The 20357-nt window shown below is 46.4% G+C and overlaps 6 protein-coding genes across 6 annotated transcripts; 4 read left to right on the forward strand and 2 right to left on the reverse strand.

The window, feature by feature from the left end:
* Positions 1–724: 724 nt before the first annotated feature.
* DEU56DRAFT_736909 (uncharacterized protein) lies at positions 725–1272 on the reverse strand (the record flags this gene model as incomplete). Its single annotated transcript, XM_041348549.1, has 2 exons — positions 725–1004; positions 1055–1272. 2 exons carry the CDS (start codon positions 1270–1272, stop codon positions 725–727), a joined length of 498 nt encoding a protein of 165 aa, XP_041208332.1.
* A 1974-nt stretch (positions 1273–3246) lies between these two features.
* DEU56DRAFT_912764 (uncharacterized protein) lies at positions 3247–3725 on the forward strand (the record flags this gene model as incomplete). The annotated part of the gene is made up of 2 exons (XM_041357440.1): positions 3247–3582; positions 3633–3725. The coding sequence occupies 2 exons, from the start codon at positions 3247–3249 to the stop codon at positions 3723–3725; spliced, it is 429 nt and encodes a 142-aa protein (XP_041208333.1).
* Positions 3726–6336: 2611 nt separating this feature from the next.
* DEU56DRAFT_736901 (uncharacterized protein) lies at positions 6337–6860 on the forward strand (the record flags this gene model as incomplete). The annotated part of the gene is made up of 2 exons (XM_041348546.1): positions 6337–6570; positions 6618–6860. Coding segments are annotated over 2 exons (477 nt in total), but the record flags the coding sequence as incomplete, so codon positions are not given.
* A 651-nt stretch (positions 6861–7511) lies between these two features.
* Positions 7512–8431, reverse strand: DEU56DRAFT_756129 (uncharacterized protein; the record flags this gene model as incomplete). The annotated part of the gene is made up of 4 exons (XM_041349983.1): positions 7512–7529; positions 7738–7930; positions 8238–8314; positions 8387–8431. 4 exons carry the CDS (start codon positions 8429–8431, stop codon positions 7512–7514), a joined length of 333 nt encoding a protein of 110 aa, XP_041208335.1.
* Positions 8432–8579: 148 nt separating this feature from the next.
* Positions 8580–10157, forward strand: DEU56DRAFT_912766 (uncharacterized protein; the record flags this gene model as incomplete). The annotated part of the gene is made up of 1 exon (XM_041357441.1): positions 8580–10157. The coding sequence occupies one exon, from the start codon at positions 8580–8582 to the stop codon at positions 10155–10157; it is 1578 nt and encodes a 525-aa protein (XP_041208336.1).
* An 8059-nt stretch (positions 10158–18216) lies between these two features.
* DEU56DRAFT_756131 (uncharacterized protein) lies at positions 18217–19498 on the forward strand (the record flags this gene model as incomplete). The annotated part of the gene is made up of 4 exons (XM_041349984.1): positions 18217–18370; positions 18634–18703; positions 18732–19209; positions 19394–19498. 4 exons carry the CDS (start codon positions 18217–18219, stop codon positions 19496–19498), a joined length of 807 nt encoding a protein of 268 aa, XP_041208337.1.
* Between the last annotated feature and the right edge of the window lie 859 nt (positions 19499–20357).

Raw genomic sequence — 20357 nt, forward strand, 5'->3', positions numbered from 1 at the left:
TTGCTTACCCTTACCCTTGCTCTTTGAGTGAGTTTTGGCGGCTGGCGGTTGTTTCGATGTTCCATTGGTGATGTCATCGAGTGTGTCATCATCGTCCGTTAAGTCACTTAACACAGGTGACTTGTGTGAACTGGAGGCCATTTTTGCAGCTGATAGACGACGAGCAATGGCAGGCGGAAGTGGAGAAGTGATAGGAGGTTCAGCAGAGGTCAGAGCTGGAGAACTTGGAGGAGGAGTAGTAATTGGATGAGCAGGCGGCGGCGGAGGAACAGGGACCTCAGGGGCTGCAGAGGATTTAGCAGTGGTAGAGCGCGCGGCAACCTGTGCTCGCATTCTCGCCAGGCTATCCATGGAACCCGAGGAACTCCTTCCATGATTGTTACCTTCTGATCCACCTTCTCTGCCATCCTCATTCTTGAAGAGCGTCCTTACAGAAACAAGATTGTCAGGATAGTCAAATGATTAAAAAAAACACGTACACATTCCACCACTTCTTTAGTTCTTGCACCCAGTCGGTATCTCCACAATCACGAATAAAGTTGATAATGTTGTAATAAAACTCCAGGTATTTGAACTTGCTGTTGATGTCCGACCACTTATTCTGCGCGCTGATTCCGAAATGTGCCTGAAAATTGAAAATTGAGAAAGAATGTTGTTTGTGAATCAAACAGGACTTACTTGTACACAAGTGTAAGCGATATGCTCCGCTTCGACATTTGTCATATCATGTAGTGCGGCATTGCAAGTGCGTGTAGCCCGCGAATCTTGACCTAAGGCAGTTGATGGGCCTGTAAATATATGATGCAATACCTGGACAGGTTCTTGGTGAGATTGATAGCCATACTTGAGAAAAACTTACGTGTTCGATAAGATAGCCCTGGAATAGGCCTTCAGTCATAGCCTCGTCATCATAGTCACATCCAGGGGGATTTCCAGACCAGAGGAATGCGGGGAAGTCATTGGCAGTCATGAGGATTCCTCCACTGGCAAGTTTTTTCTGGCCTCTGCGAAATGTGAATCTCAGCATGCACGCACTATATAAAATGATATGTACTCAGCTGGATCTCGCGTGAATTCTGTGAGCTGTGAAACAGGACAAAGAAAGGATGCTAATACAGGGTGGTTCACACCCAAATGCGATCGCGAGGGGTTACCATTGTAGATAGCGGGTTTTAAACCGCCATCAGATGGAATTGGTGCCGCATAGTGTCCAATTTGCGACTTCAAACGAGCTGCATCGTCTGAACGTGTCGCACTGATGACCGAATTCATCTATGATAAGTCTAAGTAAACAATATATGTGCATATAAGCAGCATATACTCACCTTATGAGTCACTTTGCTCAGTTCCCTGGCTTTGGTGTGATCGTTAATAAGAGATCGGATGCTCGGAGCTAAGTGGAGTAGCTGCTGATAGTTCCGTGTGTATCGATCACGAGTCTTTAATGACCTGAATACAAATTTAGTTCAAGAATTTTCGATCAGATTGAACTTACATAGCAGAGAGTCTCTTTTTGCGGGTTTCCTGATCGGCCTCAGATTCATCAAGCTCTCCCTTCTCCGCGGCCTCCTCTTGCTGAAGTAGACAGCCAATCTTGATGAGCTTGTCGACCTTGCAAAATAAGTTGACGCAACGTGCAATGCCACGTGCAGCTGCCAGGTACTCCTCATGGGGATCTCCCTTGTGCGCCTTAGGGCCTGTTCGGCAACCTTCCGTTTCGTTTCGTTTGCTCTGTTTCCGTTCGTTTTGAAGTCCGGCAACATTTGGCGCCGCTCAGCCACTGCGGACATTGAACCAACCCTTGCCCAAACCGCTGTATAGCTCTCAGCACTTCTAATCCTTTATGTTTTCTAAACCTCGTAACCTCGTATATATGTATTTATGTAGTGTAGGAATTAGGGTATGGGGTCTGCTTGACAGGCAAATTAACACGGCCCTCGAGCTTTTTGATGCTAATTAGCGCTAATTTGCAGGTGAATTTGACCTGATTGACTGTAATCTACTCCGAGTCAGCGTACTCCCGTTTCTCCCACTCGTCATCCATCGGTGTCGAGGACGAAGTTGCAGCATTGGCTGTCAGCTTGGATTGAAGTCCATGGCTTGCAGGAGTAATGATTGGCTGCATAGGTTGGTCTGACAGAATGTTGAGAAGGAATGTGGAGGGCCTGAAATTGTGGGCAAATGCAGACCAAGTACTGAGTAAAGTTTCAGGAATCAGCCCCAGGTGGGTCTCAGTAGATATGACTGATTGAATTTGGTGGTGAAAATGATTTCTCAATAGTTAATAGGATATGAAAGATTCAATATACAGCACTGCACAATGCGCTTGGGGTTGATTCAATGTCTGCAGTGGCTGAGCAGCGCCAAATGTTGCCGGACTTCAAAACAAACGGAAATGGACCAAACGAAACGAAATGGAAGGTTGCCGAATGGGCCCTTAGATTTCTTCGATTTCCTATCACTCATAAGTGGTATAGTTGCGATAGATAGGATCAAACTTACTTTGATTTTGAAACATCCTTGTCGGTGTTTAAGCGGACATGTTTCTTGCTGTGCTTTCTTGGCAGACTAGGAGTGCGAGAATCTTCGGAAGAAATCAGTGAGCTAGTTCTGCCATTGGACGATATGGAAGATTGAGAGGAGACGGAGGCTGATCTGGAACGCTTCTTATGTGCCATGAGGATGATGGTAGGGGTATGAGATAATGATATGTGATAGAGTTGCGTACTTGATAGTAATTTCCGCATGTGATTATTAATCACGTGATCAATATGTTCGATCAACAAACTTATGACAAGTCCTGTTATCCTCTGCCAATACATACAATATCCGCTACTATCGTGCTTCAACAAGCAATTCTCTGAATGCTGATCCTCGCAGAACATCCTCAGAGACCTTGGCCCATGACTGGATCCATTATATCAAGGTAATTTGATGCATGCCATTTTCTGCTCTTGGACTTTCTGTGACTTTGCAGGGTGATTTGATGCACACGGTTGTCTTCCGGCAGTGTGACATGAGGCAAGGGTCATGAGGCAAGTTTAGGTATTGGAGTTGCAGGTTTACAGTATGGAGGAGCCCTGAGGATTAGTATTGTTAGCAGGTGCGTTCACTACATTCTTCTTTCCGCATTCTGGTATGCTAATTACCTGCATAGAGCTTCGTATTTTCAGGTACACCACGTTCATACTGCATAGCTAGATCGATATCTACGCTGTGCAATATATATACTACATTGCCCTGTCCATGTCCGAGTCAAACTTGAGCTCCACCACCCTCCGTCCTTTGAGTTCGTCTTGTATGGACGATCTTAGTTGTTTGGGTTGCGCAAAATCCTTTGCTACCCAGAAACACTTGAGCAGTCATGAAGCTCAATGCCCCGCTAACAAATCTCTAGATACTGATATCTACAGAAGTCAGCGCCGCCTTGAAAAGGAGAAGCGCAGGAATCACAAACGGAGAAGACGTCGGGAAGAATCTCGGTCGCCGACACCCCGAGAATGGACACCTCCTGCTCACAACTCACCTAATCCTGATCAGCAGACGGATGTTGACAACGGATGGCCGGACATCGATCATGAGGTAAGAGTATAATATTTTCAGGTTCATCATGATGTGCTGATCCTCAATAGGTTGAAAATAATGTGCCGGGACCTTCTTGTGTTCAAGTTGCAGGACACGGGACATCTGCTACTGTCTCTGCGCGCTCCGGTCTACAAATTTGAATGCCAGCGTGGTATACGGATTATGTCCTGGGGACGGCAACCCACTTAGCACATATGCCCCCTACTTCGCGTCAGGCACGTGGCCAGCCCGCTGCGCCATCTCCTCCAGCACCCATTCCCAACTCACCTGATGAGGAACCCCCCCTGCTGATATTCATGCACTCATCCCTTACCAGACAGCACCAGATGAGTTGGGCCTTTTCTGCATATATGCGCAACGTCCCACCCTGATCCTGCACCGAGATCAAAGCCTAGATGCGATTGCTAATGCTCCTACCTTCGAAATGCAGGGCAACCCTGATTTTGATCGATCACACATCGTTCCTGGACTTCCCTCCCAGGATATCCAACCCGATGATATCTTCTCTGCATTCAGTATCCAACTGCGGGGCTTCTCTTTTGCTGGCAGTACTCCGGTATCAACTCTAAGTCCAGTGCTGAGATGAAACGTCTTGGTAGGACTTTTCTCGACGATGACAACTACAGGAGGGAAGACGCTTGAGATTACGATGATGTACGTGAGAAGAGGCTTCTCGGGGATTATCTTAAGGATAAGTCAAATCCATTCCGTATCGAAAACGGCTGGCACTGCTCCTCAGTTAATATCCGCCTACCGAAAGAAAAGGAGAAGTATTGATCAGAAGACGAAGCACCAGAAATGGAGATCCTGGGTGTTTATCACCGCTCCATCACTGATATCATCACTTCTGTCTTCGAGGATTCTGTTGCATCCACCTTCCACATGACGCCCTTCCAGCAGCTATGGAACGTGTCAGATGGGCACACTGTCAATGTTTACGGCGAGGCCTATTCTTCCCCCGCATTCCTGGAAGCTCATGAAGAGATCAACTCACTTCCTCGTGATCCCGATGACGATCTTGAGCGTGTTGTTGCATCGCTCATGATGTGATCAGATGTGACTCATCTCGCAAGTTTCGGGGATGCTTCTCTCTGGCCCGTCTATTTGCTTTTCGGGAATCAGTCCAAATATACACGAGGCAAACCAACAGCGTCCGCATGTCATCATGTAGCCTATATTCCTACTGTAAGTCGCTTCTCAGAAGATCACTATTTGAAATTGATCATTAACATTATTATCTTAGCTTCCAGATAATTTTCAAGATATCTACATCAGTATATTTGGCGAGGCCTCTTCAAATGATACCTACACTCATTGTAAGCGCAAGTTGATGCAAGCTATCTGGGCGCTTTTGCTCGATGATAAGTTTATGCACGCTTATAAGTATGGTGTTGTCATTTGATGTGGAGATGGCATCACAAGACATGTATTCCCTCGTTTCTTTAGTTATTCCGCAGACTATCCTGAAAAGTAAGGTTTTCATATCAATTGCTCAGTATCTGATCTTAATTCTATTATTAAACAGAATCTTGCTTGCATGCATCAAATTTCTCAGCAAATGTCCGTGTCCTTGTAGCCTGATCAAGAAAGCTGATGTTCCTAAGATGGGAACAAAGCTTGATATGAAGCGGTGCAAGACAAATCAACGGATCGATAGCGCATCCCGTCGTGATCGTGTTGAGCAAGCTCGGGCCCATATATTTCAGAAAGGTACCGGTATCAACAGCCAATATGTCAAGAACTTTTTGCAGGAGGAGTCACTTGTTCCTACTTGAGTAAGTGATCGATCAACACTATCATTTCATTTTAAATTAATGTTGTTTAAGAACACCTTCTCTGAGCGCCTTGCTGACTTTGCGTTCAAGTTGTTTTTAATTTTTGTTGTCGATCTTCTACACGAATTCGAGCTCGGAGTCTGGAAGGCTATTTTTATGCATCTCATGCGTATTCTTTTTGCCGCCGGGGACAGCTATCCAGGAACTCAATTGGAGGTATGAGTGTCATTATTTTCACGCAGGTAACTAATCACATGTGCTTATAATAGGTATCGCAGAGTGCCCACTTTTGGACGAGGAGCAATAAGACGCTTCCACACGAATGCGTCGGCCATGAAGCAACTTGCTGCCCGAGATTTTGAAGACCTTCTTCAGGTAAGATTCATATTAACTACATTTGATCACATCATGGATCACATCATTGATGTGATCAATGATGCGATCAATGTTAAACTATTAATATCAGTGCGCTATTCCGGTCTTTGAAGGACTTCTCCCCCGCAAACACAACAGAATCATCCTCGATCTCCTGTTTGATCTCGCGACTTGGCACGCATACACTAAACTACATCTACATACTGACGACACACTTGCCTTTTTCGACTCAGCAACGATCGTCCTTTCCCGATCAGTCCGCAAGTTCGCGTGCACTACTTGCAAGAAATATGTGACAACTGAACTACCACAGGAGCATGCCGCCCGTAGTCATCGTCAGGCGGCTCTAGCATCAAAACAACTGGCGGAACCTGCTACAAGGCAGTCAGCACAAAAAGAAAAGTCAGTTGTAAGTACCAAGGTCAAGAAATTAAATCTATATACATACAAATACCATGCACTCGCTGATTACCCTAATACGATCCGGAGAATGGGTACTACAGATAATTATTCCACACAGCCGGTAAGTTTTTTTTAATTGGGTTATCTGATATCTAATTTGCCATAGGGAGAACTAGAACATCGCAGATCTAAGTGTCGATACCCCTGCACATCCAAAAAGAAGAATCAGATGATCGCTAGCATTGCATCTCAGGAGGCTCTAGAACATTTCGTCGAGAAGGTGATCACTGCACATGCAGCACATCAGCAGAACCCAAGAGCTCGGCATGTCCGAATGTCTCCCTCCGATCACCACTCAATAGCCAAATATGCTCGAGCAACGGATGATCTTACAGTCTGGTTAAGTGAGCATCAAGATGACCCTGCTGTCGAGGTGCAGTTATTTTCTGATAAATTTAACCATACTCATTAATTTCTTAGGACTTCATTCCACGTCTCAAGGACCATTTGCTCACTCGAATTTGTGGTATTACATACGATGGAGATGAGCACAACTTCTCTGATGCCGATTGCGCATCAGTCCTGATCACCGACAACAAACTATTTCAACATAGTATTTTACGGAACGACACTGGACTATACTCACGCCCAACACGGATGGACTTCCTACTTGTCCGTTGGTTCCGACGGGATAGTTCACGTGCAGGTTGGGCTGCAAAATGACTCCACCGCCTGGAGTTCTTCGACAAAGACAGCCCTGATGGATACAGATTTTTGGACCCGGACACTGTTATTCGTGGGGTGCACTTAATTCCAGGGTTTGCATATCCTATTGATCCCGATGATCTGAATTCTGACAGCCTGTTCTACTATTTGAATATGTGCACACTCATTTTATTTTATTTATTGTCACTATTTTAATTCTAACTAAATGACTAATAGATTCGTTGATTGGGATATGTTTGTGAGATACCAGAGTGGTGGAATCGGTCACAAGGCTATGCGGGACTGGAACGATTTTCTTCAGCATGAAGGACACAGAGCGGAAGAAGCAGAAGAGGCCGACGAGGCAGATATTGATATCGGGGATGATTCAGAAGAAGATGTTGAGGATATATGAGGATGATGATCCGGATGGTGAGAATGATCCGGATGACGAGGATCGAGTTGTGGCTGATGAGGGCGAGGAACTCAATGACGATGTTCTCGCCGAGGAAGGCTATGGTGCACTTTGATCTTAATCTTAATCATTAGTCGTGTTCTTTGATTTCTGGACCCTTCTGGACTCTGCTCATTAAACAGCTTACCCAGCACACCAGTACCAACGAGCTTACACATAGTGCTGCACATGTTTGAAGTTGACTTTTTATTTATTTACATATCTCTAGGATACTGTCAATACATTGTTGTGTCTAATATGTATCATGTAGATACAAGGACTATCGACTCATTGTCAGTATGGCAGTGTGGTGAGGGGGTGTGTGTCATCCTGAGATACTCGAGGGTGTTCCAATATCATGTTGATGTGTTGCTGACATCACACAGAATTGTTTGGTTGCTTGTTGTGGCGCAAGGCAGTCTAAATCGGGTAATGACTGACTTGAGCAATTTTTGTGATGCACGGTCTGAAATGACCATGATTTGTAGGGGAGGCAAAACACTGAGCGGCTTCTTGTGACACTTTAATCATGGATTCGTCAGGTTTGAAGTCCTCTGGCATCTCAAAGTCCCAGAAGTCGCAGGTGTAGCGCCATACTTCTTTGCTGTTGTCGTGGCGATTGAAGATGATGTAGCTGTGATCATATTCGCAGTGAGCGTAATCGTCTACATGAGCCTGTTGATCGAAACGATTCAGGATGGGGTGAACGGGTATTGTCATTCCATAGACACGAGCCGGGCATTGCAGAGATATTGTAATCAGAGAAGGATGATATGATATGTGGAGAGCAATCTCTGTAGGCAGCTCGTGTATGTAGCACGAGTCGCTGACTACTTTGTTAAATAGGTCAAAGTTCGCTGTAACGGGTGCTGTTGAAGCGCCCATTCCTAGTGTTTCACTCTACTTACTTCGTTGCCTTGCGTCTTGACCTTTTTACTTACCCTGAGTCAGTACCGTTTACCCTATCTCTTGCGTTCATCCCTACATTCCCCGAGGGGCTGCATTGCCACCTAGTAGACTACATTAAATAGTAGATACGTGTAGCTAGGGAGAGCAGTGTTTTCTGGACCCTTGAATCAGAGACTTTTACCCTGTTATTCAACCCGAGCACTCTTCTGCCTTGTGCCGTTGTCATCGAGCCTTAGTGCTAAATCGTCAATGTCACATCTTTTTTAACATCCAGAAGTCTCTTACCTTGTTTTCAAAACTCTTTTATAATAACCCCTTGTCACTGGAACCAACGGTTAGGCCCACCAGACAGTACCAAACGACGAAAACATACCATGTCTGCACATTACAATCTTCGATCCCAACACTCTGCTGTTGTCAGCGTCGAGCCTACCATTCCTGGAAGTTTAGCTGAGTCCCCCCTAACTGAGGAACAAACTCACCACTCCCCGATACCACCTCCAACTGAGAGATCTGTCTCTCGGGTGGAGTCCATTCTCAGACCTGTCCGCTCCTATAGCGACGTGGTACGAACGAGGTCCGTCTCCCCCCAGCCTGGCACTGGAGGGCGTTCGGCTAGTGTTAATAGCGCTATGGTTAGTCACCGTGATAAGACATTGGCAGTAAAACCTACCGACCGACCATCTGAGAACCCCTTCCTGACATCCAGCGAATCTGAGAATGAGTCAGCAAGGGGAAACGAGCCATGGACGACAGTAGATCGTCGTCCTCGCATGAAGGCTGATAAATCTAGAAAGAACACTCAGCTAATAGAACCAGACCCAGTAATAGAAGCTGAAAAGCAACTCACTGAGGAAGAAAGGAGCCGTATCCTCAACAGGAGACGTGCTGAGGAGAAGGCTCGGTCCCAAGAGCTTCCTCCTTCAACCCGGGGCGAGGGACCATCCAAGGGAAAAGGGGTCGACCCAAGGAATTGGGGCGACCTTGACATTGAGGAATCTGAGCTCGATATGGATGTGCAATATGAGGCATTGCACACCTGGGCTCAGACCCGCGAGTGGGCAGACCAGGGACCTGAACCCCAGCCTGCCAATGACCCAGGCCCTGATCCAGAAATCGGGACTGAGAACGCGATCCAGGCAGCGGTGAGAGCCGTGGAGGAACGGGTGAGCCAACATTTTGAGGCTCGGTTGCAAGCCCTCCAAGACGAGTTGGAATGTCAAAGGCGGGACAACAGGGTGAACCCTGAAGTCCCAAAGGATAAGAAATCTAAGAAAGTAAGGGTGAGCACCAACCAGGTTAAGGAAATGGTGGAGAACATAGTGAATAGACCCACCAGAAAGCGTGACAATCGAGCCACGCCGCCAGCGGTGGATGCAGCAGCTCAGATAGCTCGAAAGAGCTATCTTGGCAGGGCGTTTGATAAGATCAAGGAAGGAAGGAGGAGACACACCTTACGGGAGGACGACTCCTCCGAAAATGCATCCTTGAGCTCGTCCAGCTCGGACGAGTCAAGTTCCTCATCGGATTCGTCATCCGAATCCTCCACTAGCAGTGACTCGAGTTCGTACGTGAGAAAAGCTAAATCTAAAAAGCATAGTAAGAAGAAGAAAGGGAAAACGACAAGGAAGGGAAGAAATACCTTGAAACTGGTCCCGCCCACGGAATACGACGGGACAGCCGATTCTAGAGTGTTTCATCGGTTCATGACTGAAGGGAAAGCGTACCTGGAGGACAGCAATGTTTCCAGGTCCAAACAGGTGCGTGTACTGGCCAGGTACTTGAAGGGCAAAGCACACGAGTTCTATACGAGGCAGGTGTCAGATAAACCGGAAGAATGGAGACTAAGTGAGTTTCTTACTGAGTTGTTCAACTATTGCTTCCCACTCGACTATCGTTTGAGGCAGCGGAAAAAAAACTGTACTGCTGCTACCAGGGCGATAAGAGAGTAAGGGATTACCTGTCCGAGGTGAATGAACTATGGATGATGATTGGGGATGTACCTGAAAGAGAGAAGGTAGTTAAGTTCTGGTTTGGGTTGAGCACGACTCTCCAGAATGAATTATATAAAATGCACCTTAATCCAGAGGTGTCCTCCTTGAATAAGGTACAGCAAACCGCTGAAATCATAGAGTTGGCCCATTCAGCTGTAGCTGCACCCCTGGTTGTAGTATTAGACCAAGTAAAATGGGAACTACCAGTTTTGCCATAGACACTTTTGACGGCAATTACCAGCAGCGCAATTTGACCTAATCCATGGCATTTGTCAGGCCCTATTTTGCTGGGTGTTTTGGCTTTCACAGCCGCATTTTTTGGATTTTTGAAACTCAGCTATGTTTTCAGTCACAAATGTGTTTTCCACATTTGTCAGATGTTTTGGTATGTTTTATTCCGCAATTTTGGCCTCCAAAAGCGGAAATTCACAAAACACATCCTGTTTTGGTCACCTCCTCATGTCAGGCCTCCCCACATTATTCCCACACTCCGCATTTTCGCATTTTTAGCCACCTACTGTGGGAATTACCCCACAACACCCAAAACATCATCCCAATATGGTATACCACATAATTATAATTATTCCCACACCCTCCCCACCTCACTGCAGCTTCACCACTACACCACAATAGGTCCTCCCTTGTATCTAAGTAGTAGTTTGGTATATACATGTATAATATTATCTAATAAACCGCTTTTTTTGTCAATTTGTGTGCCTGCTCATCCTCCAGGGCCTTTTTCAAACAGGGTAGGGTACAGAACATTTTCGCATTTTTGCCCCTTTGATAGGGGGGTGTTCCAGGACATTCAGAACATATTTATGAGCATATATGAGTAGATTCCCATCTTTATTTCACCCCCTGAAGTGTCCTACATCAATAGATATAGCACATATGCAAGAAAACACAGAATATGTTCTCATTTGATTATTTCTAGGTGAACAGCCTTGTAAAAATGATTCCCAGCATCTATTTAACAATAGGAACAATGTATCAGGAGCCCAGGACCATAGGATAATTCCCTGTTGTATGGTGTGCCCCCCCTCTCCTGGTGGTTTACCCCCTGTGAAAATTTTTCCTGTAGGACCGGACCTCAATTGAGGTAGGGGGTCTATTCCTATGTATATTTGAGGTAAGTCTATCATATAGCTGGCCCAGGACACACATAGGATCCTGCTACAGGAACAAAAACATAGAAAATCGCATTTTTGACACTTTTGATGTTTTCAGTATCTTACTCTTGCATAAATAATACAACCTGTTCATATATGATCAGTAGTACATTCACAAATATGTTTTGTGCCAAGGATCAGCCCTACATAGGGTGCAAATGTGATATATGATGTACAGGGGCTTTTTCTACTGATAAGAAGCCTACATAGTAATCAAGCCTGTGATAAGTAATCAAAGACCTGGGATATGTCCTATATATGCCCCTGATAATAGATTTGAAGATTTAGAAAGATCCATCAAGGGCTGACTGAATGACAAGTAAAACCACATATGTGTGAAAAGTGACAATTGACATCTTTTTGGAAAGCCGTCATGTTTGACAGAAAACACTAAGCAGCCAAACAGCAACGAGGAAGAGCGTAAGATTCTTGAGACGGTAGGAGGCTGGTCTACAGGTATAACTCTAGGGCCTATATATAGGGATCAGTAATGTATAGCGGTGTCCAATCATAGCGGGTCATGCGATGAGCAACAGAAAACGCCTACGTCATCTTGCGTCATATGATGAGTTGTTGCGTCATGATGTAAGCCCATGCTTACACCCCTTCCCTCTATCTTTTTGAAGCTTCCTTATCCCTTTCCCAGTGGTCCAGCGCTTCACAATCTTCCAGATCTCTGCTCGGCAGCCATTCGTCATCAGCTTCGTCAAAACCAACCCAGCGGATGAGATATTGTTTGCCGCGTCCCACTCGTCGCTCGTCAATGATGCGGTCGATGAAGTTTTCGTGTTGTCCCTCTGCGGTTACGACTGGTCCAGGTCGCGGTTGTTCTCGGGACGGGAAGAGAGCGGGATCGTTGGCGTTGTAGACACGAAGTTGACTAGAGTGGAAAGTGGGAAAGATGTTGGGGGAATTCGGCAAGTCGAGAGTGTAAGTAGATGTTGCCGGGTGCGCGTCGATAATGGTGTATGGGCCGTCATAACGCGGCATGAACTTGGCGACTCGATCATCTCCTTTCTTCATGTAATCCTGTCTGCGGTTCTTCGTCGCTAGCATAACACGATCTCCCGTTTGAAGGATTAGCGGCTGTGCGCGTGATTTGTTGCAGCTTGTAGCTTGAGCAGCTTTGGCTGCGAGAAGATTGTCCTGTGCTTCCATCACGTTTTGCGAAAGTTGAGAGAGCAATGATAAGGCGCGTTGTTCTTCGGGTTCATCAGGCGTAGCAACCTGTTTTGTAAGCGGGGGTAGCATGCGCGGAGAACGACCAAGGTGCAACTGAAAGGGAGAAAACCCAGTACTTGCGTTCAACGTGTTCATGATGTGAAAATGTACGCGAGGGAGAGCCTTCACCCAGCCTTTGTGGTTCCTGTCAACATAATAACGAAGACACTGATTCACGGTTTTGTTTGTCCGTTCACTTGCGCCATCGGTTTCAGGATGGTAAGCGGAGGACATCTTTAATTTAATTCCCGTCAGTTTATGAAGCGCACGCCAAAACTTTGAGAGAAATAGCTTATCCCTGTCGGACACTATTTCCGTGGGCAGGCCGTTCTCGCAATACCAGTTGTCGAAGAAGAGTGATGCGAAGTGTTCGGCGGTGATATTGGCCTTGCAGGGCACGAGACGGACATCAGCATTTAGCCTGTCCGTCATGGAAATGAGCATGTTGAAACCAGCGTCGTCAGGCAAGGGGCTGATGAAGTCGATTGCGACCGAATCGCCTCTTGTGTCCGGAACTGGAAGCGGGTGCAAAGGTCCAGCGGTCGCTGTGGTCTTCGACTTGTTTCGCATACATTGAGTACACGATGGTATGTAGGCATCGACGAGGTCCTTTCTCATATTTGGCCAGTAATATGATGATCTGAGTAGGGCATACGACTTGTCGGAACCGAAGTGTCCCGCTGCATCATGGGCGGCGTGAAAGAGGGCTTCTCGTAAGTCGTCCACTCGTGGAATCACCAAGCGACCAGACACGAAGAAGAGGCCATCGTCGGATTGTGTAAGACCCGGTAATGAACCTACGAGGTCTTTCAGCTTCTTGCACCAGGGATCGGAAACGTACCCATGTAAGATACGATCACGAATCTTCGTGTCCGTTCCAATGGATAGGATAGCAGCGGTTAGCTGGGGTTCAGAAGTGGTGTCGGTCCGTCTTGATAAGGCGTCTGCTGCGCCGTTGTCCTCACCCTTAATGTAGTTGATGTCTAAGTCGTATTGAGACATATATTCGGCCCAACGAGCCTGACGCCGTGATAGGTCTCGTTGGGTCACGAAGTTCTGCAAGGTACGGTGATCAGTATATACATTAATGTGCGTACCCAAGAGATCGGTTCGCCATTTCTTGAGTGCTCGGATGATAGCTAATAGTTCTTTCTCGTGGACCGGATAATTGAGTTCCGGTCCCTTTAGCTGTGTGGAGTCGAAGGCAACAGGTCTTGCACCTTCACGAGTCTCACCGTAAGATAGTAATGCGCCAGTGGCGAAATCAGAGGCATCGCATGTAAGGAATATCTTGTTATTCCCAGGGTCGTCGTGGTTGATTGTAGTGAGGCATTCTGGACTGGTTACGAGCATTTTGATTGCCGTGAATGCCGCCTTGTGCTCCGGATTCCATGGAGGGAAACGCAATTCGGCGGCCTTTGTAGTTAAGGCGGTTAAAACCCGGGTGTACCTCGCGACTTGTGGTAAATGGTCAGATAAGTACCTTACCATTCCCAGGAAGGATCGAACGTCTGATGCTTTTCGAGGCTGCGGCCAGTCCAATACACGAGCGACTTTCGAATTGTCCACTTCGATACCACGACTTGAGATATGGTGTCCTAGAAAATCGATCTCCGTATTGAACCAGGACATCTTCTTCGGAGAGCAGTATAAGTGCGCATTTTAAGCGCCTGTAAAACAAGATGAACATTAGCTTCATGTTCGGCAAGAGTCTGGGACCATATTATAATATCGTCAAGATAAACATGACAGATTTTACCAATCAAATGGCATAGAGCGGAAGTCATCCGTCGCTGATGCACCGCGGGTGCATTCCTCACCCCCATAGGCATGACAGTCCACTCATACTTTCCGAACGGGGTGTGAACTGCTAGGTACTTCATGTCATCGGGATGAACACGAGTTTGAAAAAAGGCATTAGTCATGTCAATTTTTCCGAAAAATTTACCCTTAGCGCAGTCTTTTAATATTTCGTCTATATGAGGTAGTGGATGGTTATCGGGGATCGTGTTAAGGTTCAAACGACGGAAGTCGTTGACCCAACGAGGCAGTACAGTTGGATCAGGTTTGGGGATGATGAAGGATGGCGAAGACCATTCGCTTTCGGAAGGACGGAGGCGTCCGCTTTCGAGATGCGAATCCAGTAGAGTCTTCCATGCATCTCGATATTTTTTTGGACAATCGTAAGATCGTGCCTGAACAATTTTGTTAGCATCGCGGAGATTAATGCGAAATAACACATCTTCGGGCATAGTGTTGTTGTGAGGGATGTCCGCTGGGAATCTGCAACTAAATTCGTCCTTTAGTTTTGCATCGAGCACGGTTAGACTCTCTTGGTATGTGAGTTCGTTAATGCGTGATTGAACAGCAGCTACCACGTCAAATTCCTTGACCGTCTCGCACTCGGAGTCCACGATGCTCTTTAGTTCTGGTAAGACGTTCTTCAGTTCGCAAACTACGTCCTGTTTCATCCAAAAAAGTTTAGGGCCCTCGGGGGACAATCGTTTGCGTGGCACGTCAGGTGCCGCTGTATGTGGGTGGAGCAAATCATAGTTAGTATCTTTATTGACACAGGTACGTAGCTCATGATCAACGATGATTCGATTATGCTCGAGGAAGGGTCCTCCGAGTAATAGGGGAGTACACAGGTTTGGAGTGATAACGGCGCGTACGGAGCGCGAGGTATATGCTTGGTCAATAGAAGTACACGATAATTTGACGTAGTGCGACAGAGTGAGAGACTGGTTGTTCTTTGCGACGGCGAGAGAGATGGACAGCGGCTTTGGTAGTTTCCGACGGCGTAGTCCGAGTTTGTGTACGGTTTCTTCACCAATCAGAACTAGAGAAGAACCATGGTCAATAAGTGCGGACACATGTAAGGGAGTAGAAACGGCAGGTCCATCAAGTAGACACTCCCAACGAAGATGAGCAGTTTCTAGCGGGGCGACGCACTCGTCTGCTGAATCAGAACCGCTTCCTAAGACAGCGGACGGCATAACAACAGCGATTGAGTGTGTATTGTCGTTGGTGTTTACACAGGCGACGACGTTACCCTCTTTGCGATTCTTTTTGGCTAAGATCATTGCCGAAGTCAACGTTTTGTAGGTGGCGCCGTCAGGGAAACCTTTCGTGCAATTGGTAGATGAGTGTCCTGCGAACGGTTCACGGCACTTAAAGCACCCATCGTTGTCATGCAACAATTGGCGTTCAGGATCAGATAGCGGGGGAAGGCGTGTGAACGGTTTGGTGGCATTGTTTGAGACATTGCGTGATTGATTAGCGCTAGATGAGGGTTTGGAAGAGGTATAGGTAGTCGCAGGTTTTCTGTCGGTTCCGGAACGAGCTCGCTCTGCGCGAAGTGCATTGTCGACCGCCTCTTTTTGCCGTGTGAGGTAGCGCAGACGTTTCTCGTCGAGCAGCCGAACCTTTTCTATCCAGCGACGTAGTTCCTCTTCTGCGATACCCTCAGCGTAATAATCGGCCGCTAGATCTGGGTTCATGTGAGCTTCCAAATGGTAGAGAAGATTGACATCGTCGAGGTGGGAAGCCGTTCCCTGTAGGAGGGTGTTTTGACTTTGTACTTCTACGGCCCACTCGCTGAAAGGACGTAGTCCTTGTGACGACGCTAACATCTTCCTACGTACGATGTCGCTCCAATCAGTTGGAAGGAAGTAGCTCCGAACTTCATCAAGGAATTTTTTGAAGGAGAGCGTGTCCATTCGTTCCTGATCGTTTAGGTACCAGTATTGAATTATCGGGTCTTGCATCCCCCACGCGACTTTCTTGACCTTTTCTTCATCCTTCGTTTCTTTATGCAGGAAGAATTGCATGCATCCCATCTCCCAAGTACGTAAGACTTCAGGAGTCAGTTGTCCTGCAGTAAGAAACGGAGGTTTGCTTGCCGAAGTTTGTTCGACACGCGCGAATCTGGTCGTGGAAGCCATAGCCGTGGTAGAGATGTCGGATTCGGATGATTCTGATTGTGAGGATATATGCGTGTTTGTTGGAGAGGGTTGACGTGAGGTATTTAGGGAGGTTAACCTTGTTGAGGGTTGCGACGGATCTGAAACAATAGCAGGTGTAAGGGTTCCACTTGTTGTGGTGGTAGCCTTGCTACGACTACGAGTTGTAACTGTCGTAGGAGGGGCGGTACGACGTTGACGGGGAGGCAGCTTGTCGTCTATTAGCGCAGGGTTTGACGTATGTCAGAACCCGACGGATGTGTATTTTCAGCAGATGGGCGGTGCGGACAATAGTAACAGCAATCGGCAGCGTAACGGTAGACAGAAGATTAACGCTCAGCTGCTCGTTAAGAAAAAGTGGAAAGCCGTCACGTTTGACGGAAAACACTAAGCAGCCAAACAGCAACGAGGAAGAGCGTAAGATTCTTGAGACGGTAGGAGGCTGGTCTACAGGTATAACTCTAGGGCCTATATATAGGGATCAGTAATGTATAGCGGTGTCCAATCATAGCGGGTCATGCGATGAGCAACAGAAAACGCCTACGTCATCTTGCGTCATATGATGAGTTGTTGCGTCATGATGTAAGCCCATGCTTACACTTTTCACACAAAGTTACATTTATATATGATACAGGTCAAATATTTCATTAACAATATGTAGGATACATTGTAGACTACTAAAGGAACATATACTACATACTGCCCTGAGGTTGAAGGGTGGTGGAAGGGATGTGGTGTATATCTGAGTTGACCTAGCATTTAAGTGCTACTATTGCTCAACTGACCATTTTCGATGTTTTGGGTCTTTGAACTTTCCCACACTCAATTTCTTATCTATTTCACTTCCTCAGCACTCAATTCTTGTAGGATTGTTCTGTACATTAAGGACTATGATACTGAGTATATTTGAAATCTACTCCAGGTGTCTGATTATTAAATTTCGATGTATTGAAAGTATGGGATCCTTATCAGTAGAAATAACAAGCATTCACACTAACTCAAACCTCTGGCCTATTTTGAGCTGATCCTTGTCACAAAAAGCAAGTATATATACTATGATAATGGTATATGAACAGGTTGTATTATTTATGCAAGAGTAAGATACTGAAAACATCAAAAGTGTCAAAAATGCGATTTTCTATGTTTTTGTTCCTGTAGCAGGATCCTATGTGTGTCCTGGGCCAGCTATATGATAGACTTACCTCAAATATACATAGGAATAGACCCCCTACCTCAATTGAGGTCCGGTCCTACAGGAAAAATTTTCACAGGGGGTAAACCACCAGGAGAGGGGGGGCACACCATACAACAGGGAATTATCCTATGGTCCTGGGCTCCTGATACATTGTTCCTATTGTTAAATAGATGCTGGGAATCATTTTTACAAGGCTGTTCACCTAGAAATAATCAAATGAGAACATATTCTGTGTTTTCTTGCATATGTGCTATATCTATTGATGTAGGACACTTCAGGGGGTGAAATAAAGATGGGAATCTACTCATATATGCTCATAAATATGTTCTGAATGTCCTGGAACACCCCCCTATCAAAGGGGCAAAAATGCGAAAATGTTCTGTACCCTACCCTGTTTGAAAAAGGCCCTGGAGGATGAGCAGGCACACAAATTGACAAAAAAAGCGGTTTATTAGATAATATTATACATGTATATACCAAACTACTACTTAGATACAATGGAGGACCTATTGTGGTGTAGTGGTGAAGCTGCAGTGAGGTGGGGAGGGTGTGGGAATAATTATAATTATGTGGTATACCATATTGGGATGATGTTTTGGGTGTTGTGGGGTAATTCCCACAGTAGGTGGCTAAAAATGCGAAAATGCGGAGTGTGGGAATAATGTGGGGAGGCCTGACATGAGGAGGTGACCAAAACAGGATGTGTTTTGTGAATTTCCGCTTTTGGAGGCCAAAATTGCGGAATAAAACATACCAAAACATCTGACAAATGTGGAAAACACATTTGTGACTGAAAACATAGCTGAGTTTCAAAAATCCAAAAAATGCGGCTGTGAAAGCCAAAACACCCAGCAAAATAGGGCCTGACAAATGCCATGGATTAGGTCAAATTGCGCTGCTGGTAATTGCCATCAAAAGTGTCTATGGTAAAACTGGTAGTTCCCATTTTACTAGGTCTAATACTACAACCAGGGGTGTACAGATGGCTAAGTGACCTTATGCTTGAAAAGGAATGGGAAGGGGAATTCAACCTGTTCCGGCTGTTTGACCGCGGTGAACTAAGTCCAGTGGACTGCGCACTTGAGGAGCTGGTGCAAGAACTATACGCCGTGCCTGAGATGCGTTTTGAGGAAACTAAGGACCAATTCAAGTTAGTTGAATTAAACGGACAACAGGTGGCAGAAGGCACTTACCCATCTATTCAACACAACACCGCCATCATGCGAGACTTTAAGAGGATGATCCCCAAGCCAGTGGTGATAGTCGTCCAGATCAATGGACGACCCACGCGTGCACTCGTAGACACGGGGTCACTGGCGGACTTTATATCGTCTACACTGGCAGATCAGCTGAGAGTGAAACACATGGCACTAGAAAAACCACTCACTATTCAGCTAGCTGTTCAGGGCTCGAGATCCCACGTGAACTTCGGAACGAGGGTACAACTTGAGTATCAGAAGGTTAGCGAGAATAGGTTCTTCGATATAATCAACTTACAGAATTACAACTTAATCCTGGGGATGCCGTTTTTGTTCCAACACCAGGTGATGGTGGGGTTCAACCCACCTCGTGTGGTGATTGGCAGCGCCCCCGCATTGCCCATCAAAGGGGAGCAGGTTTCCGTGCTGGAATCACGTGCCATAGACGCATATGAGGAGAACCTGGACAAGGCACGTCAACAACTGTTCGAGTGGGCTAAGCCCCTGTGCGCTAAAGCCAGTCAAACGGGCTTACCTCCGTTACATGTGATTAACCACACCATCCCGTTAATCGACATCGACAAGGTGTATAAATGGCGCCCATCCCGCTGTCCCGAGCCCCTGAGACCCCAGTGGGACAAGCTGGTGTCTCAAGGTAATATCCAGCTGGTGTCTCCTTGCGAAGTTTTTCGTAAATTGGCTGTGCAACACGTGAGTCATGCCAGCTCCCTGGGGCATTGAGTCGACATTGAATAATACTGCCTGCATTAACTAATGAGTAGGAACGAACTGATAACAACGAGGACTTGGACTGACCATCAGCTGCGAATGCAATGACAGAGCTTACAAAGTGATCATGCAGCCAACCATTATAGGTGGCATTCTCGATCTCTTGGTCACTCGAAGTCTGCACTGGTAAATTAAGTCCGTCGAGTGTTCCGAAAGCGCCGGTCAATAACGGGTGACGTGCAGTAACAAGATAATTCAGCTCTTGGAATTTGTCACCTGCAGGCCACTGGATGATGCCTTCGGGAATGTGTTTGAGTGTGCGAAGGAGTATTGTGAGTGCAAAATTCAGATAGCGTGAGACTGTGCTTGGGATTAACGCGAAAATTTGCATCAGGCTGACTTCTCGCATGGTGGAATTAAGCCAGTGAAGGACAAGGCCCAAGGCCCCTGCAGAATCAAGTGAACGACGATGGGCTCGAGGAACAGCAGTAGTGGGGATGTCATCACGGGGAATGGGTGTGGTGTTCCAAATGGTTGTGAAGCCAGCTGAGAGGAGGTGATTGAATGTCGACACATCAACCCCCATGGTTGTGATGAAAGCTCAATCATTACGAGCCATGTATAGAGCTTGCCAGGGAGTATTGGCACGGGGATTGGGAAGTAGGTCACCTTGAATGAGG

This window comes from Suillus clintonianus, assembly GCF_016758775.1.
Source record: "Suillus clintonianus strain FC179 chromosome Unknown DEU56scaffold_36, whole genome shotgun sequence".
Classification (NCBI taxonomy): Eukaryota; Fungi; Basidiomycota; class Agaricomycetes; order Boletales; family Suillaceae; genus Suillus; species Suillus clintonianus.